The 21626-nt window shown below is 36.0% G+C and overlaps 1 protein-coding gene and 1 long non-coding RNA gene across 9 annotated transcripts in view; both read right to left on the bottom strand.

The window, feature by feature from the left end:
• Nfat5 (nuclear factor of activated T cells 5) overlaps positions 1-21626 on the bottom strand; it is a 121970-nt gene that overhangs the window by 19558 nt on the left and 80786 nt on the right. For 6 of the 8 annotated variants that reach the window (XM_063247575.1, XM_063247578.1, XM_063247581.1 and 3 more), the window contains 4 exons: positions 17753-17887; positions 17582-17634; positions 11397-11529; positions 7771-7857 (listed from right to left, as the gene is read on the bottom strand). In XM_063247575.1, the coding sequence (XP_063103645.1) occupies positions 7771-7857; positions 11397-11529; positions 17582-17634; positions 17753-17887 (408 nt within the window). The remainder of the gene's footprint in view (positions 1-7770; positions 7858-11396; positions 11530-17581; positions 17635-17752; positions 17888-21626) is intronic. The other 2 variants (XM_063247576.1, XM_063247579.1) reach the window with 1 other exon arrangement.
• Positions 12192-17575, bottom strand: LOC134475780 (uncharacterized). Its single transcript, XR_010047019.1, has 2 exons — positions 16631-17575; positions 12192-16302 (listed from the first exon to the last, which is right to left on the bottom strand). It is a non-coding gene; the product is annotated as an uncharacterized LOC134475780 (long non-coding RNA).

Raw genomic sequence — 21626 nt, 5'->3', positions numbered from 1 at the left:
GCTGAGGCTAGGCTTAAACTTGCCTTGGCCTCTCGGAACATTCTGGATGTTTTGTGAGAAGATTATTGATTCTACTTTTTTTTTTAGCAGAGTTACTGTTTAACTCGTGTAAGGTTCTGATCCAATTATGTGTATTGTGGTTTCCATGACAATTTAGTGTTCTGGGCCTTATTCTAGTTTGTGTTTTGGGCTCTCCTTGAACGCCACTTGGAGTTCTCTAAGAATGGAAGGTACTTCCCTGGACTTAACAGGGCAGAAAGCATTTCTCCTGGTATGTTTTCTGGTCTCCTAGGGTCGATAGGCTTTCTACTCTATCACTGCTGTTGCTTTTGGGATAGACAAGCACCAAGCACTTGCCTTCTGACATTGGGTAAGGGACCAGGAGACCCTGGGCTAGTTTCCTTTCTGCCTCTTTGATTGCCCTCTCTCATTGGGATGGAGGGTTGGGAAATACTGGCCTACAGCTTCTGGTCTTGAGTAGAGGGCTATAAACTGCTGAGCCTGGGTATCTGTTTGCTGTTTGGGTACAGACAAGCAAATATTTGGCTTGTTACTATATTGTGCTATATAACTAAAGAGAGAATCTACTTGCTATTGCCTAGTAAGGGATACACATGGCCCTGGGTTATGCTGTTGCCATTTCTACTGAAGTATTTACAAACACTACTAGCCTAATTATGGTGTGGTATGTGCCTACCCCTCCTGAGTTCCACTGTGGGCTGATCATGCCCCCTTGCTGTGGCAGATATGGGGTACAGGATGAGCCAGCCCTCCTAGATTGTACTGTTGTAGGCAGGGCCCTACATACAAGTCATCCATTAAATCTCTTCAGAGCTTTCTCTCTCTCAGTCATTTGGTCAAAGAAGGCAGTTTAATACTTGTTTTATGTCTGTGCCTGTTGGCAGTTCTGGGTTACAGACCCCTATAGAACCTGATGCAGAATAAATAGAGGATAAAAGAAGAAAAATTAATAAATTCACTGTTAAATTGTTTTTTTAAGTTCTGAGGTCCCTAGCCAGTCCACTTTCTTTCCATATTTCAAAGTGCTTTTATGAGTTTTGAATTATTTCCAAGGTATCTGGTAGCATTTGGTGGTAAAGAGGGATGAAAAATAAGCCTAAAACCAATTTTTTTTCCAGAACCCAGAAGTGCACTTAAATGGGATTTCTTTTTTTTTTTTTTTTTTAAACTTTTTTTTTTTTTGTCTTTTTCATTTTTATCGGTACCAGGGACCGAACTCACGACTGCCTGCTTGCAAGGCAGGTGCTTATGCCGCTGAGCTAAATCCCCAGCCCCTTTAAATGGGATTTCTAACAACATTAAATGGCTTGAAAGATGTTATTATTATTATTCCTTTTTACGTTTTTTCTTTCTTTCTTTTTTTTTTTTTTTTGCGGTACTGGAGATCAAACTCACGATCTCCAGCTTGCCAGGCAGGCGCTTATGCCACTGAGCTAAATTCCTGGCTTTTTTACATTTTCTTTTTCTTTTCTTTCTTTTTTTTTTTTTTTTGAGACAGGGTCTCAATATGTGGCCCTAAACCCTCAGTGATCGTCCTGCCTCAGGTGAGTGCTGGAATTACAGGTATGTACCAAAATGCCCTGCTTACATTTTCAACATGTATATATTGAGACCTACAATGTCAGATTGTGAGGAGCTAAAGATGGAGAAAATCCCTCCTTCTTGGAAATTATATCCTAGCAAGAGACAAAAAAGTATACACAAGTCATGTCTGTATACTATGTAGGGGAAACTTCTCAGCCAATTTAGAAAATTCAAATGGCAAGTAAGAAAGACACAATCATCCTAATACTTATTTGGAGTTGTGGAGAATATTAGTATTGACAGTTTATGCCAAACAACTTTAAAACAGATTTATTGTCCACATGTGCCAAACAATAATGCTAGAAACTGAGCACAACAGTAATTTCTACTAAAAGCAAGCCCTTTTAGGTCAAATGTAAATGATTAAAATATGCATTAAGATTTGTAAACAGCCTAGCAAGCATGAGGTTGTGAGTTCAATCTCTGGTACCAAAAATAAAATAAAATAAAGTTTTAAAAAAAGATTGGTAAGACAGGAAATAAAACACTGAAAAGAATTAGGGGCTGGGGATTTAGCTCAGCGGCATAAGCACCTGTCTTGCAAGTGTGTGGTCCTGAGTTCAATCCCCGGTGCCGATAAAAAAAAAAAAAAGAATTTAGACATTTACAGGTTATTCGTATTACCTTTAGCAAATCACTTAACTTTTGTAGGTCTTGATTTATTCAACTATAAAATGAGATTAAACTAGCTTATCTCTTCCTCCAGACTCCTAAATCTTGCCATGCAGTTAGTTACAAGCAGTTAAAGTGTATGCTCTCAGTTATTTTTCACATATATTCATTTAACTATTCCATCCCACTGAAAGCACATCAATTATTTTATCCCTAGGTCCTAACCATGCATCTGAGTCTTTGAGAAATCTATTTGTTTATACTCAAATTTATCTGAACCTCTACAGATAAAGAAAACTTTTGAGAAAGAGTCTCAGACTCTTAAAAAAATTTTTTTTGTTTCTTTGAGATAAGGTCTCACCATCTTGTGGGCAATCCTCCTGCCTCAGCCTCCGAAGTGCTAGGATGATAGATATGTGCTATAATTCCTGGCTTCTCAAGAAACATTTAATATTAGATCACTGTACACATTTAATATTAGATCACTGTACACTGTACACTTATTTGATAGGACATATACACAGTTGGGTAAAACTTACTTTAGAGCGAAAGTATTCAAAATCTAGCCATCTTTGAATATCAAGTTCTAAAACTTATCGTAATTGATAGTTATAAGAATGCATACATCCTTATAATGTGTTACTGCCATACCACAAATTCGAGGTTCACTTATACTGTTTAAAGCATCACTCATTAAAATTCCACACAACACACTGAGATAGTGCTAAAGCTCTGATTTCCAAGAATTGTAAAAGTAAGCAATGTGTCAAGGATATTACCTGCTTCTCAAAAATATTATTTTTTATTTAGTCAGAAATTTATTAACTGGTATTATCAGTAATACTGGCATTTCTTTTGTGACAGGATGTTGCTGTGTACTTCAGGTTGGCTTTGGACTAAGTTGGATCAGATTAGAATTCAATTTGTGATCCTCTTGCCTCAGCTCTCAAATAGATGGAACTACAAGTATATACCACAATGCCCAGCTAAACTTCCAATTTTTAGTTCTGAATGGAACCCAAAGAGCTATGTTTCTTCTCCTTTTGAGCAAAGGTCTTCACCATGTTGCCAGGCTGCTTTTCAATTTGTGATTCTTCTTGCCTTAGCTTCCAAAGTACCTGCTATTCCAAACATGTACCATCAAGTTCATGATCTGCTATAAGAAATTTCATATTGAGGCTGGTAATATAATTCATTGGTAGAGCCCTTGCCTAACATGTACAAAGTTCTGAGTATACTTTCCAGCCCCAAAACCAAAAAAATCTGAATTAGACTGTTTCCCACCTACAGGATTTTTGAAGAACAGATGCATAAAACTTGGCAAAGAAGATCCCCATGCTGCTGCACTCCAGCCGCCTCCGGCGCCTCTGAGTAGGAGCCACTGGGCACCCACTGCCGCCACTGATGCTGACACGGAAGGGAGGCAGCGCAAAGTCTGCTGCTGCTGCTACCACGCTGTTGTGCTCCAGCCACCGCCACCCGGACGGGAGGCAGTGCAAAGTGATATAGTGCAGGCCACAGCAGCTTGACTGATCCAGAGGGGAGGGGCCAGCATACACTGTCCCTGTCTGCAATTCACTAGCACATGGCAGTGAGAAGGGTCATCTAGGCAGTACGCTTCCGAAGAATTGTAACCAATAAAGAAAGAAACTAGGGCCTCCTGGAAAAGCAGAACAAGATGGAAAGAGGAAGCAATAACAAAAAGTCCCCAGGTCCCAACCCTGAGAACACTGACCCAGGACAAGTAAATACAAACAAGAATGAGAACAGCAAACATGCAATATCAGACACAGCACCAGTGGACATAAAGAGATATATTCAGGACCTCACAGACGAGTTCAAAAGTGAAATATTTAGCCAAATAAAGCAAGATATAAGAAGATTAACAAAAGAGACAACACAAGCACCCCTCAAGCAGACACAGACGGAAGAAGGGAGGAAATCAAAGGAGAGAAATATTTGATGAAGAATATAAAAAAATATAGAATCCCTGAAGCAGATTCAAAGAGATCACCAGGAAATTAAAAACACTATGGAAAGATGGCGAATCAGCTTGAAAGAAACTAAGGATAGATAATCCAGACTGGAGGACAATTTTGCAATGTGGGAGTATGAAAGGGAAAACTTTTTAAAAATAACAAGGAAACAAACGGTAACAATACAAAGGCTAGAAGACAACAAGAGCATCTGTAACTTGAGAATAAAGGATGTGAATGAAGAAGCTGGGGTACAAAAAAAGGAACTACAAAGGTTATTCACAGAAATAATTTTTTTTTACTTTGACTCTAAAGTTCACAGAAATAATTAAGGAAAATTTCCCAAACATAGGAAAAGGAAATCATATTCTGATATATGAGGCATACAGAACTCCAGCCACCTACAACCAAAACAGAGCTTCACCCAGGCATATAATAATCAAGATCCCAGAAATTCAATATAAGAACAGAATATTAAAAGCTGTTAGAGACAAGAAACAGATCACCTATAGAGGAAGGCCCATGAGGCAGACTTCTCAACACAAACCATCAAGTCAAGAAGAGCCTGGAGCGAAATACTCCAAGCCCTGAAAGAAAATAACTTCCAGCCCAGACTGATATACCCTGTCTTTAGAAATTAGAGGAGAAACAAGATGCTTCCAAGACAAAGAGGAACTTGGGAAATTCGCATTCACCAATCCAACTCTACAAAGAATACTGCAGGGCATTCTAGAGAGAGAGAAAAGTACTAGGATTCCAGGAACAGTGGCAGAGAGACCTCAATGAATGCAGCAGAAAACAGAATGAAGAAGATAAGCAGACAACTAAATGGCAAAAAGAGAGCATAACAGAAATGAGGCAGAGAAGATTTTATTCAAAACTGATATGATAGTATCAAGTCTTAAGAGTATAGGTAACTACACTGAAGATGACAAGACTCTATGATACACATTCTGGTTTGCTAACTGCTGGTTTTTGAAGTTCTATACTATATACAAAGTTGTGTTTTTATTAATACTGTTATGTACTGATATATTCAATTATACTATGTCTGATGATATAGCCAATTCTATTGGAGATAACAAGAGACAACACAGGAACCATGGTAGAACTCTTTGTACAACGGTCTTACATGTTTATTTCGTTTCATGTGTTTATAGGAATATATTTTGTTTTGCCTTGCTTTGTTTCTCCCTCTAATATAGAAAGGATAGAAATATATGTTAAGTCTCATGCATGTGTAGACTCTATAAACAGTTTATGAGGACTGATCTTATGATACATGATGAAATGAACAGATACTTTGAAGAAAAAGAGACACTAAAATACCCAGTGCTGATCCTTGAGTGTCATAATGTGAAATCCAGCAATAAATAGTATTATTCTTTGTTCAGAGGGTTATTAGCCTGCTTGGGTTTATTCAATCTCAACACAATTGAAGATATGGACAACTGCATGTATGTTTAAGTGTACAGGATTGATAACCATATTTCTAAGTTTTTGCTGGATAGTTGAACAGAACTGGTTGCAATCTCATTGTTTGAATCCCCACTTTATATGCTTCACTTTAGTATCTTGAATAACTATTTGTAAGAAGACAATCTGTAATCATCAACTAGTGATTTCTTACTGTTTATTTTTTTCGTTGAAATTATGTACTATTTCTACCCATTTTCTGTTTTGTTTAGTCTTTCTTTAAATTAAATTAAAAAAAAAAACACTACAGGGGGCTGGGGATTTAGCTCAACGACATAAGCGCCTGCCTTGCAAGCACGCAGTCGTGAGTTTGATCCCTGGTACCCATAAAAATGAAAACAACAACAACAACAACAACAAAAACACTACAGTACCCAGTGCTGATCTCAGAGTGTCATGATGTAAAATCCAGCAATACTATTATTCTTTGTTCAGAATGATTTTAACCTGCTTTCGTTTGTTTAATCTAAACATAAATGAAGATACGGATAACTGCATGTATGTTTAAGTGTATAGGATTGACAACCATGTTACTAAGTTTTTGTTGGACAACTGAACAGAACTATTTGCAGTCTCGCTGCAAATAGTTGAATTCCCACTTTACATGTTCCATTCTTGTAACTTGAACAACTATTTGTAAAATGACAATATGTAAACATCAACTAATGATTTCTTACTGTTTATTCTTTTTCTCTGAACGTATGTATTATTTCTACTTATTTTCTGTTTTGTTTATCCTTTCTTTAAATAAAATAAAATTAAAAAAACTTGGCAAAGAACAGACACAAACATCCCTGACTTTCTTTTTTTTACTATTTTAATATATTCTTATTGGTGCATACTGTTTACAAAATACTGGGTTCCAGTGTGGTATTTCCACACATGTACATATTTTGCTTATGTTTGTTTGTACTCCCTGGCCTTTTTTTTTTAAACTCAGGGAAATGAACTCAGGACTTTGCTCCACTTAGATATATCCCAGCCCATTATTACTTATGGTATTACTTGTTTAATAACATGGTCAGAGTGTTTGTTTTCTTAGATATATTTATATACTGAAGCTCAACCAAAAATTTTTTTAAAATTCTAGCTAGATGACCTTTGGCAAATTATTTAATCTCTCTTACAGTTTGGCTTTCTCTTCTATGAAATACTAACATTGTTACCAATGTCACAGCTTGCTACACTGAACACTTGTGGACAGTGACTCTTACTACTAAAAATAAAAGAACTCATTTTTTAATAAAACTTATTAAGCATGCCATTCTCCTTAAAAGTAAATAGTTCAAATATTTAAAATGTTACTTATTCATATGAATTATATTCATATTCATGGGCAGGAAAATATAAACAAAAGATAAAATTAGACAAATATGCCATACCATAACCTGCATCCTCATATATAAAGGCTATATACTACAGTTGTATTACAAATCTGCTAAGGATTTTTTGTAACAACATTCTAAAAACAGTTTATGTTCACTATTTCTGGACATTAGCAGTAGAGTAGATAAAGGAATCAGAGGAAGAATGATAATAAAATAACCTAAAACAACTTTTTCAAATGACTCTGTATTTTGGCCTCTTCAGTCACAATAACAAGTATTGACCTTACCAGAAGCAAGAAGCTTTATAGCTTTGATTTTACATTTTTGCAAGAGTTTTGATATTGGAGAATTTTAAATTCCTCTATTCCAATGTGTATTTTTAGAAACAAGTTTATATGCTTAATGAAGGAAAATATCAAACAGAACAAGTCTCTACAGTCAACAAGTTAAACAAATACTTATTTTACAGTAAGATGTTCTGCTAAGTGATACAAATACCTAATAGAAAAAAGAAAAAAAATACTTAGAATACTAAGGTTTTGTTAAAGAAAACAGGAGTGCCTTTTTTTGTTTTGTTTTGTTTTGTTTTCTTCTCTTTTTTTTTTTTTTTTGGAGACAGGGTCTTGCTATGTAGTTCAGGCTGGCCTTGAACTCACTAGCCCACACTGTCCTCAAACTCACAGTGATCCTCAGCTTCTTGAGTGCTGATATTACAAATGTACACCATCATACCCAGCCCTAATTACAACTTTTGAGAAGAATCCATTTGTTACCTTTCATGGCTTCTTCAAAAGAGCAAGGTCTTGCTGGGCTGGATATTTCCTTCTTCACAGTTACATTCAAAGCACCAGCTGCTGCTGCTAAGAAAAAAATTCATATACTGTATTTACATTTATTCATTATAACAAATTATATTATCTTAAAATCCTTCCGTTGGCCTATTTTCTAACAGAACATCATTAACTGGCTTGTTTAGCAAAAACTCTACATTGAGATAAACTGGGCTGGGGGGTTGTTTTTTGAGACAGAGTCTTGCTATGCAGTTCAGTCTGGCCTTGAACTCACTATGTAGCTTAGATTGGCTTTTAACTTTCGGGGATCCTCCTGGCTCAGTCTCCCAAGTGCTGGGATTACAGGCATTTGCCATCACACTCAGTGGGATGAATTTTTGTAACAGACTATCTTTTAAAACTTTACTAATTTTCAGTGGATGGAACATATAATCACTTATCAAAGCAAAACCAAAGCAGCAATTTTAAAAAATATTTACTTAATACTATATATGTTGCTAATCTCACATGAATACAAGATTGATATTAGAATATCAAACATGTAACTAGTAGGGCCAGCAAGAAAAGATTCACCATTTACTGATACAACTTATTAAGTATACTAATTCAAAAGCACTAGTTAAATATTTAAGCTAAATATAAGTCCTAAAATTCTTATAATTAATCAATAAAAACACATGACAATGAAATCTCAGCATTTTCAGGAAAGCAAAAATTGCAAGGGCATCTTCTTCTTCTGTAACTGAAGTAAAAGCTAATCAGAATAGATGGGGGAGTTTGAGGGCTTCTGAGCAAAAAAAACAAAACACATATTTTGTCTTTGACTATAAACCAATCTCTTGTCTTTGCTTTTTCTTTCTCTTGTTTTCACTGAAACAGATTATTCTTTTTCTCTCTCTTTTGTGTTTTCTTGAGCGGTGCTTTTTGAGACAGGTGTTAGCAATGTACAGCAATAGTTCAGGCTGGCCTTGAACTCATAGTGGTCCTCCTGCCTTGGCCTTCCAACTGCTAGAAATACAGGCATGTGTCATCATGCAGAGCTCTTGAAACCAGAATATTATTCCTAAACTCTGCCTTTACCTTCCACAATTTTACTTGTGACCTATTCTGAGACAAATAAATATCAAAGGGAATTTTGTAGTGTTATATATTATGGCATACCTCTGTGGCAAACTAGTGGAAAATAACTAATGTTGCAAACTTCAGAAATGATTAAAAAGAAAATGGAGTAAATTGAAAAAAAGTAACTATCAAGACTAGTTATACTACTGTAGTTACTACTCAATAATTGCCCCCCAGATGTGATCTTGTTATGTTATCCATATAGGGCTCAAGCAATCCTCCTACCTCAGTTTCCTCTAAGAAGCTGGGACTACAGGCAGGAAACCACTATGCCTGGCTTTGTTTCCCACTTTTCCATGCTAGGGTTTTCTTTCCTTGCCACTTTTCCTTATCATTATCTTACTAGATCCTGACTATTTGAGAATAACATTTAAGTAAACTACAGATATGGAAGAATTGGTAATTCTGAAGTAGGGCTGAGACTAGAATGAACTATACCAATAATAACTATGGCAGGTATCAAGCCTAGATTGATGGAACTTATGGTTTCCATTTCCAAAATGTTTTCCCTACATTCTGCCAGAAGGCTTTTTTCTTCTTTAAGCAACTAAATGAACATAGGCAAACAAATCATAAGATAGGTTAGTCAGTTATCATCATGAATTACCTCACGGTATCCCTCCCATCTGTCAAAATGCACTGAGAGGCTGCCAAAATAATACAGTGGTACACCACATGCTTAACACACATGAGGGTTCAAAGCTTAGCAATGCCCCCAACACACACAAACACACACACACAAACACACAGCAACCTATAAAACGGCCAACTAAACTAGTAGCAATTTCCTACAATTTCTACTTTCATCATTCTGCACATAACAGGTACTTAATAAATGGCAGTTTTAGAGACTCTAATCTTAAAGATTTCTAGCTTTTCTTTTATTATTAAAGTATATGAGAATAACAGATGAGGTTTATTAAAGCAAGCGAAGTCTGCCTTTTACCTGGTGCACATAAATAGTCTATAAGCATTTTGATGGCTCTCTGAGTTTTCTATTACCTATAGATTTACCTTGAGCCTTCTTCATCATATTGTAAGTAACAGTTCATCTGAAAAGCCACTTTTCTTTCAATAGCAATAACATTTGCCTATATAAGTTTTCATTTTTATTTATTCCAATGTTTTATTTATTACAAGGCTGCTATTTTCATAATGTACATGAACAATGTCATAGAACTGTAAAAAAATTTTTTTGGAATTTTAAGTACCAACAAAGGAATTTAAAAACAAGATTGTGTTTAAAGGTAAAATATTTAGGCCATAACTGAACTAAAGAATCCTGGCATATTTCTAACACTAATGGCAATTTACTTTTGATATTTATTTTCAGTATTAAAGACCCAGCTTGAATGTAAATTTTATATATTAAGTGTGAAGAACACAGTGCAACTGGATAGGTATCACTTATTGTGATATAATAAATAATTACCAGTTATTGTGATATAATAAATAATCAGGCTATTTTGAAGATGAAAATTTTGCACTTGTTTCTACTTTCTAATAGAAAAACTGCCACAATTCCTTTGCTTTTCAATATTTCTTGTATGACCTTTTTTTTTTCCAGGTGGGAAAAAAAAGCTGTGAAATCTACTTTGTAACCAAAGAAGCAAAGCTGTGTAATGGAGTTTTTCTTGGTCACAATTTTCTTTGTTGTCTAGCATGACCTATAATCTTTGAACCACTTTCATACCTCATGTTTCTAGCCAGCACTCTTACTGTAATATGTACTAGTCTGTGAGCAATGTCAAATAAAAAAGCATGATCAGGTATTATGGTTGAGGTGAGATACTATTCTATACTACACGAGTTGTACGAAAACAAAAATGAAGGGTCATCTTTTGTCCATTTAAAATGGTATTTTGAATTTTACAAGCAGAAAACATGTTTTGGGGGTTGGGGATTTAGCTCAGCGGCATAAGCACCTGCTTTACGAGCAGGTGGTCGTGAGTTTGATCCCCGGTACCAGTTAAAAAAAAAAAAAACATTTTGTTACCTTGCAATTTTTTTTGGTCTTTTTTTTTCAGTACTGGGGATTGAACTCATGACCTCCTGCTTGCAAGGCAGGTGCTTATGCCACTGAGCTAAATCCCCAGCTCCACACTGCAATTTTTTACATGGTAAATTTTAATGTGTTTAATAAATACAACATGCAGATTAAGTGCAGTGCATACTATTTAAAATGTACAGTTCATAAATATAGTAAAGAGAAAGCATCATTTTATATATACTAACAACTAGTTAAGTATATGTCAGAAATTGATGTATATATATATTTTCTGAAATTAAACTTAACTTGTGTTAAAAAGTATGACAGAAATGATTTAACATAAGAGTAAAAGCAGTATTTGGTCTTTTAGGAAATAATGCAACTTCTAAAATAATAATAATTCATCTTATTGAGTAACTTTTTATTTTTGGTTTTTTAGCTTCCCAATGAACTAGAAATTATTCACTTTAGTTCACAATGTCTTGTTTTGACGTACCTGGGTCTGGAGTGTAAGTGAATGGCTGGACATCATGGGATCTTCCAGCATTGGTCACGACATATATTCCCACAGACACAGGCAAAGTTATATGTTGGTCATGATATGGAGGAACCTTGACAATGAGATGGTTCTAGTTAAAAGAAAAGTGTAAAAGTCAAAAAAGAAGCAATATTTAAAATAACAAATAAATGTATTTTCTATTAAAGTTTAAAAGTCTGATTAATGTATTTTAAAATTGAGGTTAACAGGAACCAAACCATCGATCTTTTTTTTTTTTTTTTGGTCTTTTTGAGACAGGGTCTCACTATGCAGTTCAGGCTGGCCTTGAGCTCACTTTGTAGCCCAAGCTGGTCTTGAACTCACAACCATCCTCCTGCCTTAGCCTCCCAGGGCTGGGATTATAGATGTGAGCCACCATGCCTGGCTCAGACCATCAATCTTATAATTTTTCTTAAGGTAAAGTCCCAACTATTTCATAACGGGTTATAAGGTCTCCATCCTGTCAACTTCATCACTTTCCCTCAGCTTACAACTAGACACAATGAACTTCTTGATCCATTCTTTTAACATATTATACCCAGTTTTATTTCACACTCGCTGTCCAAATGTGATATTCTTCTGTTACCTCCCCGAACAGCAGGTCTCTTACCCATTTTGAGATGCTAAAAAATATCACTTCCTTACAAAAGTCTTTCTTGACCAAACTGTTTAAAGTAGCCTTCCTACCCAACCCAATCACATAATTTTATTTCCATAACAGAACTTATTATCACTTGAAATCACCCTGATTGCTTTTCTTTTTGTCCTTTTTTAATTACAAGAATTTAAGTTACATGAAGATCCAGGCTATTTTTGTCCTTTACTTATATCCTCTGTTAAGAATAGTTTTTGGTCTTTCTGAGACAGGGTCTCGCTATGCAGTTCAGGCTGTCATTGAGCCCAGATTCGTCTCAAATTCTCAACGTTCCTCCTGATTTAGATTCCCAAGTGCTGGAATTACAGGCGTGCACCACCATGCCTGGCTTAAAATAGTCTTACACATAAAAGAGTAAATTATGAAGAAAACACGTATGTCCACTGTAATGGCCTGTATCTAGATGCCTCCTTCTCCAAAGCCTCAGGTGGTCATATGTCAGTAGTTTCAAAGGTAGCTGGATTAGGGTATGTAAACGTAGATGAAAGGTGTGGATAAAGGAAGCCCCATGGTAGGTACAGGTGGCAACAATAAGTTTGTAGCCTGGACAGAATATAAAGGGACAGAAAGAATGCAAGTCTGCTGTTGCTGCTTTTTCGCTGCCTGTCTGCCCTGTCACAGACTGTTTCTCCTCTGTGACACAGTACTGCCTTGGGGCCAGTCAACCATATACTGAAACCTTTACAAACTGTGAGTCAAAATAAATCTTTTCTCCTTTTATTTTGGGTGTCAGGAATTTTGTCCCAGTAGAGGGAAGTAACCAAGCTACCCACAAAGCACAGTCAGATAGCAAATGTTTTGTACTACTTCAAGATAAGATGAACTTCAAAATGCCATTTGTACCTTCCTAACCACTTTCTCCATTTAAAGTCAAACAGGGTTCAGTGTATCCAAACTCCAATGAATCAAAGATATTTTTAGTTAGAATAGTGGCAAAGGTAGTCTTAGAAAAGGGCACAGTTCATAAATGCCTCACCAGCACTTACTCAAGAAGACTGCATCTTCTTGGAAACTAACATTAATCACATACTAACTTCTTCTTCTTCCTTAGATTATAGTAATAGAAAGGAATAGCAAGAGGTAGTGATTATCCATTTCACCAGTTATCTTGCATGCAGGAGCCTAAGCAGACAGCTCAAGGTGAGATGAGTCTAAGAATATTTCTTATTTTAGATTATAATTGATTGACTCAATTGAATAAAACATGGGACAAATAAGGCCAGTGCCACAGTTTCAATTTCTGAGCACTTAAATGTTTTGTTTGTTGAAACAGGGTCTTGCCATCTAGATTAGGCTGGCTTCAAACTCAATGATTGTCTAGCCTCAGCCTCCCAATTGCTGGGATTACAAGGTGTACCACCATGCTTGGCTTAATTTGTTTTTCAGTCATTTTAAAACATTCTCTGAAATTGCTCCAAATTAGTGTAAAAAAAAAAAGACAAAAAATAACCATATATACTTTTAAATCAAGTGAAAGAACATGTAGAAGTATATATGCCTTCACAGGGGAGAATCTGAAATACATATGGTCATCAAAAACATACTTGAATGATACGAACTTCTTAGAAATAGGGTTTTTGTACTGTCCACCCTCATTTTTACTCTACTATTTAAACACTACTACTATATCACAGAAGCAATCTACCTAGAGTGAAGAAGATGGCTGAATAGATAGCTTGTAAAATATTCTTTATTCTTCGAGTTATCTGACAAACTCTACAACTGAAATTGTTCTTCTGAATTAAAAGGAAGCCTTGTCTTTCAGTAACTGGTAATAGAATTCATGTTTTAAATTACATCCATATTTGATCAAAACACTTCTTTGTTTCATAGTATATTTACCCAACTTCCACTTGAAAGCTTTTTAAAACCTTTTCTCCCCATTCTTTTGTTTTTAAACAAGGTTTTGCTATATATTTCAAGGTGGCACTGAAATCACTATGTAGACCAGGCTGGCCACAAACTCAAAGTGATCCTCCTGCCTCAGTCTCTCCAGTGCTCAGCTTGCAGGTATATGCCACCATGCCCAGGTAAAAGCCTATTTTGATTTAGTTTGGATTATCTATTAAAATTAATCATAACTGTAATATATAGAGTCATCTCTTTGTTTGGAGGCAGGCTCTCCCTATGTAGTTCAGGCTACCTTTGAACTCATTTTGTAGCCTAGGCTGGCCTTGAACTCAAGGTGATCCTCCTGAGTCAGTCTTCTGAGTGCTGGGATTACAGATGTGTGTCACCATGCCCAGCTGTGTAGTTATGTTTAAATGACCTTTTCTACTATATATCCTCTAGGTTACTTAAAATATTGTATATCATCTTCTGACTTACCTGTATGCTAGATTTTTGTATTATTTTTAGTGGCACTGAGGACTGAACTTAGGGACTCTGCAGTGAGCTATATCCCTGGCCCTTATTATTTTTTATTTTGAGATAGAGTTTCACCAACTTCCCCAAGCAGAACTTGAAGTTGTGATCCTCTTGCCTCAGACTCCCAGACTCTGGGATTACAGATGTGTACCACCTAACCTGGCTATTGCCTGACATTTCTTAACTGACCACATCTGAAGTTTCATCCTATTTTTCCTCTTTTCTTTCTCTTTCCTCCTTCCTTCTACTGACATCTATCAATCCATTCTGCAGATTAAGCTTAGGACCTTGCATATGCTAGACAGGTGCTCTATTTAATTATATCTCCAGTCTCCTAATTTTTTTCCTCCAACTTATTTCCTTCCCTTCAATATTTATTTTCTATTTTTCCCCTTTAATATGATCACTAGAATCAATTCTCTAGGATCTCAGTTCAATTTCCTGGGTTGAATCCCAAGTTCCAAAACAAACATAATGATGACTTGTTAATATAAAGTTTTACATTAGCGGGGTTGGGGATATAGCTCAGCCACACAATGCTAGCCTGGCAAGTGCAAAGTTCTGAGTTTTATTCCCAGCACCCCCACCCCCCAAAAAGTCCTACATTAAACAGTAACGCTAAAATAAAATTTGGGGCTATCTTCATATTAATATTGTATTTTTGTTTTATTTTTTCAAACAAGGCCTTGTTATACAGCCCAAGTTGGCTTCAAATATGTGGTAATTCTCCTGCCTCAGCCTGCTGAGGGCTAGGATTTCAGCTATGTACCACCATGGTTGGCAATTTTGTATAATTTTTTAACTAAGTCCATCTCCAAAACCAGTCTCTCTTTTTTTAATTTATTAATCTGCATCACAGGAACAGCAATTATAATAGAGTGTTTCAAATCCGGGAATTGGTTGGGTATGGTAGTGCACACCTAAAATCCCAGCACTCAGAGGACTGAGGCAAAAGGATCTTTGTAAGGTTAAAGCCAGGCTGAACTATACAGCAAAACCCTGTATCAAAAAGACAAAATACAAGGCCAGGGATTTAGCTCAGTGGTATAAGCATCTGCCTGGCAAGCACAAAGTTGTAAGTTCGATCCATGGCACAAAAAAAAAAAAAAAAAAAAAGACAAAACAAAAAACATAAAACCAAGGGAATTTATATTAATTGAACCAATCTGTGAAAAAGCAAAACATGTTCATGACACACAGAGTTTCAGTTAGGATTAAAACCTTAGTATATAAGAACCTATTTGAAGTATCCTCAGGAAAAAACTGCACAGATTTTAGGTAACAGACTTTTGTTTTCCAAAGGGAATAAAATGAGCTGACAAGTTTTTTGTATTTATTAGGTGACGGGTATTAAGAGCATCATGGAAGAGCCATGCTACATTGTCACTGACCTTCAGGAGGCCTTTAGAGGAAGATACTGTTGGTGTATAGGGAGACTGCGATTTCCATCTGATTGCGTAAGAAGTTTAGGTCGCTGCACAAACTAACAATGTCATTTATTAAAACTTTTTTTTTTGAAGACAGGGTCTTGCTATGTACATCAGGCTGGCCTCAAACTGAAGGCTATTCTCCTGCCTCAGCCTCTCACATACTGGGATTACAGACCTAACTATTGCAGACCTGACTACCAATGTCATTTGTAATAAGAGCTGTATCAGTTCTGACCTCTGGTGGACCAGAGAGTATAGGTCAGTTGTAGACATTACATAATCAAATCCAAATAAAACCTCAAGACAGCAAAGGCATGGGTGAGCCTCAGCAGCTCTATATATGATCACAAAATGGTTTTTTTGGTCTTTTTTCTTTTTTATTGGTACCGGGGATCAAACTCACGACTGCCTGCTTGCAAGGCAGATGCTTATGCCGCTGAGCTAAATCCCCAGCCCCATCACACAAATGTTTTAAGATAGGGCAATCCTGGTGGATAACTATTTGGCCTTTAGGACTCTCAGACCTTACCCTATTTTCTTTACTTAGCTGGTTACAACTTGCACTCTTATATTGTAATAAACCTGTACAGGACTTCCCAGAGTTCTGTGAATTTTAGAAAATTATTAAATCACAGGAGACAGTAGAAAAACATAGATTTAGAGCCAGTTACTTAGATGGGGTGACGGCCTGGACACCTCTGAACCTATGGCTTGCTATATAAATTTAGGGCTGCTCTGACTATGGTCATGGTCTTGAGTTTGGCAACATATTGGATGTAAAATGTTTAACAAAGTATTATGTTTTTACAGAGAGGAATAATAAAAAACTAAAAACCAAAGAAAATGTGGACATTCTCGATAAATTGGCTATATTTTTTTCCAATTCTATTATTTTCAACCACCTTGCTTGCTTTCAAGTGCTATTTCTTTTTATCTCAGCTCTGTACACTAAATTTTAGGCTTTAGTTATTCTGGGTTTTTTTGTCTTTTTCCTTTTTATCGGTACCAGGGATTGAACTCACAACTGCCTGCTTGCAAGGCAGACGCTTATGTCGCTGAGCTAAATCCCTAGCCCCCGCTTTAGTTATTCTGAACAAATTAGCTTGACCTCCACCCATCTATAACTGTAAATACTACTTTTCTGCATGTGTCTTTTAACTTGCTCATAAAGTTGGTCTCCACTGCCATTAGTCTCAATTTCTATGGATTTGACACTTCTATATAGTAAATATTAAGTCAGGTCATTGTCCTCGTTTTGTAGTTGTCTTTCCTTGTTATGTGGAAAACAATTCATCACAGAGTCCTACAAACAGATTCTGTTGTATGTTTTGTGATAATGGGAATTGAACCTAGAAGGTGTTAGCTACATCCCTAATTCTTTTTACTTTTATTTACACTGAGATAGAGTTTCACTAAATTGCCCATGTGGGTCATGACCTTGAGATCTTCCTGCTTTAGCTTCTAGGGTCGCTGGGATTACAGGCATGTACCACCATACCCAGGATGGGGGAAATCCCAGTAACAGAAGAAAAAAAAGAGGAAACAAAAGTGTTTTATTAAAACTAGTAACTTTTGCGACTACTCTTAGCTTTTTCATCAACCCATATAACATTTAATCTATTAAAAAATTTTCAGAACAAAACCAAATTAAGAGAGTACACAACCAAATTATAAAAATGCTTAAATTCTACCTGATGAAATAATTCCATGTCGATTTCAGCTTCTGATTTCCAAGAGTTTTCATCTGATTGAAATAAAAACAGAAACTTACTAAATTTTTTGAACTACTGTTTTACTATGTAGGTATCTTTATAACAAAGTGAAACATAAACAATCTTTGTACCACTAAGATGCCTACTTACCAGAAACGTTTTCTTGGAAAATAACTTTAGTTCCTTTAAGAAAGTTCTTGCCAATTAAAAACACTTCTTCCTCTCCTTTCACTGAACAGCTATGTAAGCTTTTCTTTAAGATCTCTGGCACTCCTGCTGGCTGAGCTGTGGGTATAAACAAGCATTCCATAAAAAGAACTAATTTATTTTTTATCTAAGAGCAACCTGTGTTTATGTATGTAGGTCTATGAGTTGTCTCACTGATCCTGAATTTAAATTATTTGGCACCTTAACTTTTATCCTAATAGATGGCAGAGAAAAAAAATCAGCTAAGTGCATACTAATTCCAAATGAATTTTGTTAAGACTTCATAGGCAGGGATAAATGCCATTTTTGTCCTTATGTTAATGGTAAAAGTTTGAAAAAATGAACTTGGTCATATTTTATCTTAGTAATTTTTTCTAAAGTTCTGACAGTATCAGGAATCAAATCCAGGGCCGTGTATGTTAGGCAAGTACTCTGCCACTGGATTACATCCTCATCCCTCATTTTAGTATTTTTAAAAATTAAATTTTAAAAAAACAGGTTTGTCCCACAGCCCTAATCTTTTTTTAATCTTTATTTTAAAGGGGATAAAATTAAACACAAAACAAAACAAAATAGGACATAAGAAAGCAACGTAAGAGATATAAATTTCAAAGCTAGACGACCTGAGATCTTCACTATCTATCACATTGTCTTGTTTTCTTTCAAAACATAGCCCTAACTTTTGAAGCATCAGCTATGCTCCATTACAAGGTCTCTGAGCTAATGAGAGGTATGTAGATGGTACTGGGAATATATGTAAGGATCTAGACACAGGACCCAGAGACCCTATAACAAAAGGACACCAAAAATTCAAACAAGTCCCCTGCAGAACGATTTGTTCCAGCAGGTATTTTCTCTAAACACAGAAACTTTAATGCTAAAACACAAGATGTACTTGTTTTCAATTTTTAAGGATTAACCACTACTAAAATTAACAAAGACAGTACTGAGGACAAAGAAGTAATGGGAAACTGTAGTCTATCAATTGTCAAGATTTACTTTAGAAAATTTAATAAATGTTATTTAGGAAAACAGTAGATCTGGGAAATAGTGGGTTAAGAAAAGCCAAACAAAAATATTTCTGCAAGTATTCATACTCTGTATATATAAAACAGTATATAGTTTTCTGAAAACATTTGATTCTGGAAAGATTATTCCTTAACAATATCTATAAGGACTACTGTCCAAAAAGATCACTCTGTGGGGTTCTAATGTATGATATATTTTAAGCATTCAGTCCTTAATGGACTTTTTCCTTTAAGGTTAATATATTCTTGTTGGCTTGACCCACTAGTGGTACAAACAGAATTAATCACTTTTAAAAATTTTTGAGACAGGATCTCACTGTGTAGTCTATTCTTGAACTCACTATGTAGCTCAGGCTGGCCTCGAACTCATAAGAAATCCCCTTGTCTCGCCTCCTGAGTGCTTGGAGGTGCTTAGCATGTGTACCACACCCAGCTCTACTCAGTTTTATTGGCTTTTTTACTCATGAAATTAAAAACTACACAATGGAATAGTCATGCATGTACCATCAGTGGTTCAAGCTACCCAGCAGTGAGATATATGAACATGTAAGGCTCCATCGTGAACGTGTAAGCACTTTGTCACAGCTTATACTACTTGTTTAAACAAACCTCTAAAACCTATGTTACAAAGATAAACAATATTTATCTAACTCATCAATGCCTAAATTAATGAGACTTTAATATACTGAAAAAATCCCCCTTACATATTTAATAGTAAATCTAGTATTTATAAAAATGCTAACATATAGCATTTGGAAGACTAAGGCAAGAGGATCACTGCAAGTTTAAGACCAATCTGGGCTACAAAGTGAGCTGTAGGTATGCCTGAATTGCATAGCAAGAACCCATCTCAGAAAAATAACAACAAAAAAAGCTAATACGTAAACTTGTATTAGAAAATAATCACTGCTCCCCTTTCCCTATGCCCCCACTTATAGAAAAGCTGTAATTCTTGGCCCCCTGATAACAAGCTTTGCAATGTGGCTTATGAAATGTGAACCAAAGTAATGTGTCAAGTCCAAACAAAAGCATTAAGAGCCACCATGGTTCCAGCATCTCTGTTGTAAACCACTGATTCATATTTACTTCCTTCTCCTTTTTGGTTGTTTATATCAATGTAAACATATATGAAGCATCAATCAGCCTTTATTTTATTGTACAAACAGATATCCTATTTTTGTTACATGAAACCGAATGTGAGTGTGTGTGTGTATATATATATAAATATATACTGTCTAGAACTTACAGGATTAATATATGAACAGAATGTGAAGGGTTAACTGGCAATTACACACCTTTTCAAATAAAGAATTAAACAAATAAAAGTCAAAAGTAATGTTCTAAAGGGCTGGGAATTTAGCTCAGCAGCATAAACACCTGCCAGGCCATGAGTTCGATTCCAGATACTAAAAAAATAAAAATAACTTTCTGGAGTATCAACAACAGGTACTTGTCTTAAAATATTTGAAAATATGTAAAATATTATTTTGATTAAAAACAAAAGGTGCAAAATTATATTAATATACTGTATTAACAAAATGAGGTATAATCTATAATCTTCCCTCCTTTTCAAATACCATGTGGAAATCCGACTTCACTGAGGACTACTAAAACTTTTTTCAGCTCAGCAGTATGGTAGCCCATGTCTGTTATCTCAGCAGGTAGGAGGCTAAAACAGACACTTCAAGTTCAAGGATACCCTGAACTACACAGGGAGACTATTTAAAAACAACAAAAACACTTTTTTTTTAATCTCTCATTTTCACTTTCCATGTACTGAAGGCATAAGAAGGCCAAATGAGGCCCTGAAGGTTTAGAATATTTGTCTTCCATATTTATGTTACAGAAAAAACTAGTCTGCTACTGCTTAAGACAATTTAACTTTTTTCCTTTTTTTTGAGACAGGATTTCTGTATGCAGTTCAGGCTGGCCTTCAGCTCACTTTGTAGCCCAGGCTGGTCTCAAATTTGTAAGGATCCTCCTGCCTCAGCTACCTGAGTGCTGGGATTACAGGTGCGAGCCACCACGCCCAGCTCTTGGCAACTTAACTTTCAACTTTTGATTTTAGTATATGCGCCACCAAAGCAAGCACAACTTTTAATTTCTGATATTACTGTGTTTTGCTGAAAGTCTATGTAGTTCCGATTGGCCCTGAATTCATTATGCAGTGATGCGCCTGCTTCAGTCTCCTGAGTGCTGAGATTATAGACATGCACCACCATGACCTTTCTGATCTCTTAAAAGGTCTTCTGTATTAAAAAGGTTTAATGGTTACTGTTGTGGTTTGTATCTAGATGTCCTCCCAAAGGTTTGTGTGCTCATAGGTGAGGCTTTTGGGATGTAACTGCATCATAGGAACATGATAATCATCAGTACATTAGTTCACTGATGAGTTTATAGCTAAACATGATAATACTGAGAGGTGAAGCCTAGTCAGAGGAGGTGGGTCACTGGGGGCATGGCCTAGAAGATCTCTCTTCCTTTTTCCTTCACTGTGTTGTCTGCCATACCACAGGCAACACTCCTCTGCCTTGCCTTTGTGCCATACTGCTGTATCTTTTTGTTTTGTTTTGTTTTTGGTACTGGGGATCGAACTCACAGCCTTGTGCTTATTAAGCAGGCGCGTTTATTTGCTAAGCTAAATCCCCAGCCCATGCTGCTGTAATCTTGAAACCAGTCAACTACAGACTGAAACTTCTATAAACAATGAGCGAAAATAAACCTTTCCTCCTCGATTTTGTGGGTATCAGGTACTTTGTCCCAACCACAAAAAAGTAACTAAGAAAAAA

The sequence above is a fragment of the Cavia porcellus genome, unplaced genomic scaffold, assembly GCF_034190915.1.
Source record: "Cavia porcellus strain 051 isolate PalLab524CR breed Dunkin Hartley unplaced genomic scaffold, mCavPor4.1 scaffold_4, whole genome shotgun sequence".
Lineage (NCBI taxonomy): Eukaryota > Metazoa > Chordata > Mammalia > Rodentia > Caviidae > Cavia > Cavia porcellus.
Note: the sequence above shows the minus strand (reverse complement) of the source record. Positions and strands in the feature narration are given on the sequence as shown.